Consider the following 6,733-nt stretch of genomic DNA (forward strand, 5'->3'; position numbering starts at 1 on the left):
GTTACTAGCGTGCGGAAGTATGGTGTTGTCCCACTTCAACCTAACCTACCCAACCTATATAACATCACATATGCCAGTGAGTGCAAACCTTAAGGTGTTTTGAGACGGCAAAATTCACCTCTGACGTTACGGCGGACGTTACGGTGAGACAGCAGAATTATAGTTTTACTACGTCGTTCACTGAAACGCGAATTATGTGACAGGAATATAGCCGCATCTGTCAGTGATTACTATAAAAATTCCACGTCTACGTTACATTGGGACAATATAAACTTGCCGTGAAATACATGTACTGAACCCGACCAGAAGCAAGCCGAACAACGTCACTAGCGAATTTCATTCCTGAATTCTACGTCGCTAGACGATTAAAAGAAGAGAGTTGACACAAAATTGTCCCCGAAAGATAACAGCATACAAGTCATCCACTCAAAAAGGTATACGAGCTCCGTAGTCTTACTAATGTTGGAGTGCAAGTGTTGCGTTGCTTACCTTCGCTTCAGTAGCCGCTCTAGGTACCGTCTGTGCAGGGAGTGTGTGAGACAAGTAGAGTCAAAGGTTAGGCTAGGGCAGGGTTAAACTTGTTTAACGGCTTTAGGGGCCCAGGGCGTAGAGCGTAATCAGCCGTTTTAATCCTACTTAGAGCGTAGACGGACCGATCTAATTCAACGTAGAGCGTAATTGGCGCATTTTGCGTAGAGCGTAATTCGCCATTTTGTTTTACGTAATGCGTTGTAGCTACCCGGAATTTATCGTAAAGTGTAATGGTGGAGGCTTCTTGAATTCATCGTAATACGTAGCCGGCCGCTCTCAAAATTTAGCGTAGAGCGTTTGTGGGGGACAACTTGATTAGCATATCGAGTGTGTTGGGGGGGGGGGGGGGGCTTGCACAATGGTACTTTGTTAATTAATTTAATTACAGCATAAAATCTCTTTGATAGATCTCTACTAAGTCGAATATGATAATGTAAACGTAAGAAGTTGATATCAAACAATTCAGAAATATTTCAACACAATTCATAGACAATTCAATATGTATCTTTATTGCTACATATCAGAATGTAGATGACAAAGCCGAACATTACAAATTAACAGTCAGCAGACCTAGACTTTCTTAATTTTCCTTGAAAACATCGTATCATATAACAACTACTGCGTACATGTCATCAATGATTTCTCAGTTTACTCGAATTCAAACTCCAGCCCAGTGTTGGACAGCCTGTCGCGGTACTGATCATCAAAAGCTCGGCTCTGCTCATCGCTGAAGTGGTTCTTCCAATCTCCGATGATTCCTGGACAAAAGAAAATGTGGAACTACAATAGGACGCTAGCTTACAGCATGTACACCTCGTATACGCTGTGCGTGCTACAGTGAGGTGTTGTTACACAATCCTCGGCATCACTAATTCCTATTTACCGTGGTAAAATATATCGGTGATATATGTTAGATTAATTTATGTAGCTTTGTTAGTATTATCTGTATCGTGGTAATGAAACTTAGCCGTTTTGAAAGCCTTGTCAGTTATGTTATCTATAGTGATGGCTGACATAGAGAGTGAATCAAGTTTGTCATACGTTCGGTGTGATGGTTATTTAAAGAAGACAGTAATTTTCGAAGAACTTTCAACCACATGTCAATGTCTAAGAATTGATGACAGTTTATTCCAGTATTCTATAAAAAGTATTTGACTCATACCCTTTCTTGTCCAAAGTCCATTTTTTTGGCCCACGGTCTTGTTCATGGAGTCGAACTGAGTTGCACCGACCACTGCCTGTACCGCTTCTTCACTCAACGGTCTGCCCAGGAACGAGGAGAGTTTCCTCACTTCTGCCGGCAAGTCCTGTGAACATAGGTTGCAGCCGAGCCATTTCATTGTTACAAAGATGAATATTGGATTACTACTAGTAGTAGTCCCTCGTAAAAAGACATAAATCCAGTTACACACTAGAAATTTAGAGTCGTCCACGTGTTTTGACATAATAAGGCTACGGGACGCAACGAGGCTTTAGCTTTACGTACTACATATATAGATTTTTATGCTTAACGCACGTGCTATGTTTTTGTAGGATACAAATACCTTTTTCATGTCTTCATACTTCAGGAAGAGAATGTTGTGGTGGTCCTTCAGTTTCCAGAACCCCAAGACGTGGTCGTAGAAAGGCCCCCACGGACCTGCATGGGAAAATGTTTAGAAAAATCTAACTAATAAGCTCAAAGTTTAGTCTTTTATTTCATAATAAGCTTTTAGGCAGAAAGGATGCTTATAATTATGGTTTGCTAAGATGATATGGTCGAATTCAATGTACATTGGGTTTTCGAGGCTACGTTTTCTGACCAAAAGGGTTGATAATTGACCTAGCACGTTTGTTAGCCTGACTAAACCGCGCTCCTGGCGGCCACCGCCCGAAGGTTGCGGCCTCAAGGTGGCCGCCTTCGGAGGTCATTAACCTCCGGCCGAGAGCTTGTGTAAACACAGGCCCAGCTAGCAGGCACGTTTGTGAACCCGTCTTTTTGGGGTCAAATGCATACTATCTAATCACTGGTCTTGTATAATCCGACTTCAGATCTGAACATTTGCAAATTGTCTTAACGTTATTGAGAATGAAATGTATCTTCTGATACGACAGACTGGATACCTACAGTCGCCAGCAAGGTACTGCTCAACGAAGCTATCCCATGATTCCGGGGTCTTTACTTCTGGAACTTTCTGCCAGAACTTGAAGGTGGAGACTGCAGTGTCCTTGGGATTCCTCATCAACACAACTGTCTAAAATGCAAAGAAAAAACAAGGCACGTACGGATAGCCGTTTTTTCCTAACCAGCTTGGTCACAACACTCTTATAGACAAATTTGTGGGATTTTACGACTAACTATAAAATTTAGGGATCAACCCAAGGCAATCAATGAATTGACCTTTTCTGACCAAAACCCCAATAATAATAGCGCACTACCTTAGCCTTGGAACCGAGCAAACCAGACGGGAGGAACTCGACTGGTACGTGCGTTGCCAGGACCCGAGGAGACGGTGCAGTTTTGAACAATTCCACTATGGGGCCCTTTCCTGGAATGGTGAACTCGAGTAGGTTGGGGAAGTCTCCCAAATACTTCTCATCCTGAATTCCCTCTGAGGCCAGAATTTGCTTCACCACTTGATGGATCCACCAAGTACCTGGAACCGTAAGACAAATAGTTTCGTCATCTTGTGAAGGATAGTATTTTAATACATTTAAGATTTCGATATTTTGGTGTTCACCTAGCAAAGCCATTGTTGTGAAGTACGATAAAATATCATCAACATACTCACCTGTTTTGGGGTAGGTGACAAGCATTATGTCGTCGTCTCTGATGTCAAAGGTTTTCATGAGTTCCAGGTTGGAACGTGTCACAACGTCAGCCGGAAATGTGATCCCTCGCTCCTTGATAGTCGACATGTTCTGACGAGATTGTTGAACGCTGTGGAACGTAGCAAATAAAGAACTTCTAGCTTTAAAATAAAGAACCTCTAGCTCTGGGCTTAAAATGTGCAAATTTCAAAAGTACACTCTGAAGAAGAAGCCAATGACTTGCAATCATTGAACAGTCCACCCGTTTTGTTTGCACCTGACGACGATAACGCTTATACATATATGCACACAAAGTTGCAGAGTCACTGTAACACTTGCCGGTGCAAGGTACCGGTGTTATTTGAATAAGTGAGACGGCAAAAAATACCCCTGACGTTACGGTGAGACAGCAGAATTTATGGTCTTACTCCTTTGTTCATAAATGGGAATTATGTGACCGAAATATAACCGACTCTGTCTGAATACTATGAAATATGAAATAAAAATCCCATGTCTACGCTACATTGGGACGATATAAAGACATCGTGAGGAAATCAAAGTCCGACCAAAAGCCCGGCAAAGCCGAACAACGTAACATCACTAGTGCATTTTATTTCTACACTCCACGTCACTATACGTTTACAAGAGACTCAAAATCAGTGCAAAACTATCCCCGAAAGAAAATAACGTACAAGTCCTCCACTCTGAAAAGGTATAGGCGCACGGGTCTTACTAACTTTGGTAGTAGCCGTGCTAGGTACCGCCTGTGCACAGAGTGTGTGAGACAAATAGAGTCAAAGGTTAGGGTTAAAGTTTATCGGATTTAGACATGTCGGGCTCGCTCATGTGCATAGGCAAACATTTAAATATGGAGTCTGCAACACTGTGTGCATGTAAAACTCGGGCATATATAACTTATCTGTTTACATTGGTGTCACTCCCAAAGAATGCAAGTCTGTGGGTGCAATATCAATATACCGTGTGGGAGTGAAATCGGGAGGTGGGGGTGGGTGAGACTTGTACATTGGGTGACCACAGTTAACGTGCGAAGCAGACACAGGTTAAACCTACGTCTGCCACAGTGTGCCTATCGAATCATGCATATGTGGTGAACGTACATGTACATGTATTAAACAAAGACTGTATGTATATGTACAACTCATGTACATGTATTTTACATTGTCACGAAACTCTTGTTGCACACCAGGTACGCGCAGTGTTTTCTATCTTACTGGATATCACAAACTACGGTGTTACATGCTATCGGCAGTACGCGTGGTCATTTTGTGGATTGGTGGAATACAATTGTATAACAAAATTTGAAGAAAGCCTTTGACACTTTCGTTGTTATTGACACTCCCCTGGAATTGTGTCCGTGGTGCTGAGCACTTTGAATAAATGGATAGGCTGCAGCACAGTGCTTCCCGTAAGCAGGGTGTAATGTTATGAAGTATTCTACTTGTTACATCCTGAGGTGTGCCGCAAGGTTGCATGTTCGATCTACTACTGTTTATGCCATTCTTAGGAAGAGCGATGATGATGACGATTCATCGACGATCCTTCGGAAATCGTAACGTCCCATTCAGATTGTTTCAACAACGTCAGGATGGCCGAGCGGTCTAAGGCGCTGCGTTCAGGTCGCAGTCTGGTTCTCCAGGCGTGGGTTCGAATCCCACTTCTGACAGGAATACTTTTTTATTGGTTGATTAGCATTTCAAACATTTCAATCAATTTAGGTTTCTTCAGTAACTTTAGTCTTGCTGCGTTTTGATTTTTCTTTCTTCATCTTCTTCATTTTTCTGAACCAATTTCAGATTATCCCAATTCCTATAAGTTTTAGTATTTTACGGCGGAAGGGAGCTAGGGTAGGATGTATGCCAGTCTAATTGATAGTTCGAGCTGGGCGTCTTGATAAGTGTGGGGCCGGCGTCGGGGCGAAAATTAGAGGTGTTAGAGCAAGGTCGGCTTTTCGTGAGTCGTGATCAGGTTGTGAGGGCAAATCCAGGCAGTTTTACTTCGTGGAGTGTCCCGAAGAACACATGCATATTGCTATATCTTCAACATTTCTCCGCTACTTCGCCATCTCCTCCATGTACCCCACAAACAGCTGGCCGAACAACGCCGTCACATCTTTCGCGACGCTCGGTATCTTCTCGTGCAACCCTCCCTCCACGAGCCGACTCATCTCCCCACGCATCGCACTCATGTGTCCTTCGCGATCGTTTGAGTATCCCAGAATCCTCTTGACCATGGCAGACGACGACTCGTCGGAGAGGAGCTTGTGGAGAATGACTAGGTTTTGCAGGAAGACGGCGGACTGGGAACAATCTGCGGCGGACAAGATGTTGGAAGCGATCTTCTTGGCAAGGTCATCGGTCAGAGCTTGATCCATGATGTGAAGGGAGGGTTCCAATGGGAGAAACCCCTCTGGCGAACACATCCAGTTGACCTTCGTGGCACAAACGTAGTTAAACGCCTCGAGAGCCTTGTGCTCCATTTCTGACAGCTGTTGCCCTTGGTAACCGGTCAACTGACGCTTGGTTGCCCCCAAACCGTCGTCTGTCTGGCGTGTCTCAGGCGCACGAACAACCGCGTTGATGTACCCGAGGGGACTCATCACCCACACCAAGAACGCGAAGAAAGCCTCTTCCTTTGTCATGTCTGGTATGCGGTGTACGTCAACTACCCTTGGGCTGCGTTCTTTCTCCCCTTGCACCTGGCTGACGAAGGAAATGGCGTAGTTATGGACCGCCGGCCAATGCTCAAGCTGATCAGGGGAGGCCTCCCGGACAAACTCCACCCGGCAGCTGGTCGAGTTGTACCCCGTCTGGCCGTAGAACCGCCGGAACTGCTTCAGGACGTAGTGCCTGTCGCGTTCCCATTCGCCGTGGTCGTTGCGGTAGCCTCTCCTGTCCCAGTACCAGGGACCCCCTCTCTTGAACGGGTCATAGGGCTGCAGACTCGGGTAACTGTTCTTGGTTACGAGAATCCGACAGGCACAGGACGAAGCCAGGTCAGCCATTTCCACCAGGTAGAAGTTGTGGGTAGGTCTCGCGCCCTGCCTGGCGATGTCAGACTCCACACCGATCGGTGTAGAGAACTTCACATTCCCAGCAAGACCACTATCTTCATCTTCAGCGCCATTTTCAAGACAGAACCACGCCAGAGGGGTATGACGTAAGGGGTGATCGGCGTCAATCATGACGGTCTCGTGGTCGTCCTTGACAACATTGCCAGTGAAGACCTGTCGTCTGCAGATCTCCTGAGCAAACTCTAGTTGCATGACGTGGCTGAGGGAATCCACGAGGCTGTAGCGCGTCTCCAGCGTCTCTTCCCAGCCGTCCTCGGTGATTTCCAGCCCGGCGACGTCGCGGTCCAGCTGGCACGGTAGCCAGAACTTGCTCCGCCCACG

The 6,733-nt window shown here is 45.4% G+C and overlaps 3 protein-coding genes and 1 non-coding gene across 4 annotated transcripts in view; 1 reads left to right on the forward strand and 3 right to left on the reverse strand.

The window, feature by feature from the left end:
• LOC109482145 (sulfotransferase 1C4-like) overlaps window positions 1-535 on the reverse strand; it is a 3,843-nt gene extending 3,308 nt beyond the window's left edge. Inside the window, exon 1 of the mRNA XM_019784845.1 lies at window positions 490-535. The gene's annotated coding sequence lies outside the window, so the exon portion shown is untranslated. The remainder of the gene's footprint in view (window positions 1-489) is intronic.
• Window positions 536-1,165: 630 nt separating this feature from the next.
• Window positions 1,166-3,688, reverse strand: LOC109482143 (sulfotransferase 1C4-like). Its single transcript, XM_019784844.1, has 6 exons — window positions 3,303-3,688; window positions 2,950-3,167; window positions 2,639-2,765; window positions 2,076-2,170; window positions 1,694-1,838; window positions 1,166-1,289 (listed from the first exon to the last, which is right to left on the reverse strand). Exons 1-6 carry the CDS (start codon window positions 3,427-3,429, stop codon window positions 1,180-1,182), a joined length of 822 nt encoding a protein of 273 aa, XP_019640403.1. The 5' UTR covers window positions 3,430-3,688; the 3' UTR covers window positions 1,166-1,179.
• Window positions 3,689-4,657: 969 nt separating this feature from the next.
• Window positions 4,658-6,733, reverse strand: part of LOC109482146 — a 4,316-nt gene continuing 2,240 nt past the window's right edge. The window contains exon 2 of the mRNA XM_019784846.1: window positions 4,658-6,565. Within this exon, the coding sequence (XP_019640405.1) occupies window positions 5,393-6,565 (1,173 nt within the window). The 3' untranslated portion in view covers window positions 4,658-5,392. The remainder of the gene's footprint in view (window positions 6,566-6,733) is intronic.
• Window positions 4,922-5,005, forward strand: Trnal-cag. Its single transcript has one exon. It is a non-coding gene; the product is annotated as a tRNA-Leu (tRNA).

This window comes from Branchiostoma belcheri, unplaced genomic scaffold, assembly GCF_001625305.1.
Source record: "Branchiostoma belcheri isolate BF01 breed outbred unplaced genomic scaffold, Haploidv18h27 scaffold59, whole genome shotgun sequence".
NCBI lineage: Eukaryota > Metazoa > Chordata > Leptocardii > Amphioxiformes > Branchiostomatidae > Branchiostoma > Branchiostoma belcheri.

Excerpts from the sequence above, each read along its gene's own strand:
- LOC109482143 (XM_019784844.1), bottom strand. The coding sequence starts at position 3,429 with ATGTCGACTATCAAGGAGCGAGGGATCACATTTCCGGCTGACGTTGTG. Across the intron at positions 3,168-3,302 it reads TGTCACCTACCCCAAAACAG|GTACTTGGTGGATCCATCAA; the intron begins GTGAGTATGTTG and ends TTACGGTTCCAG. Across the intron at positions 2,171-2,638 it reads GCAGTACCTTGCTGGCGACT|GTCCGTGGGGGCCTTTCTAC; the intron begins GTAGGTATCCAG and ends TTTCCCATGCAG.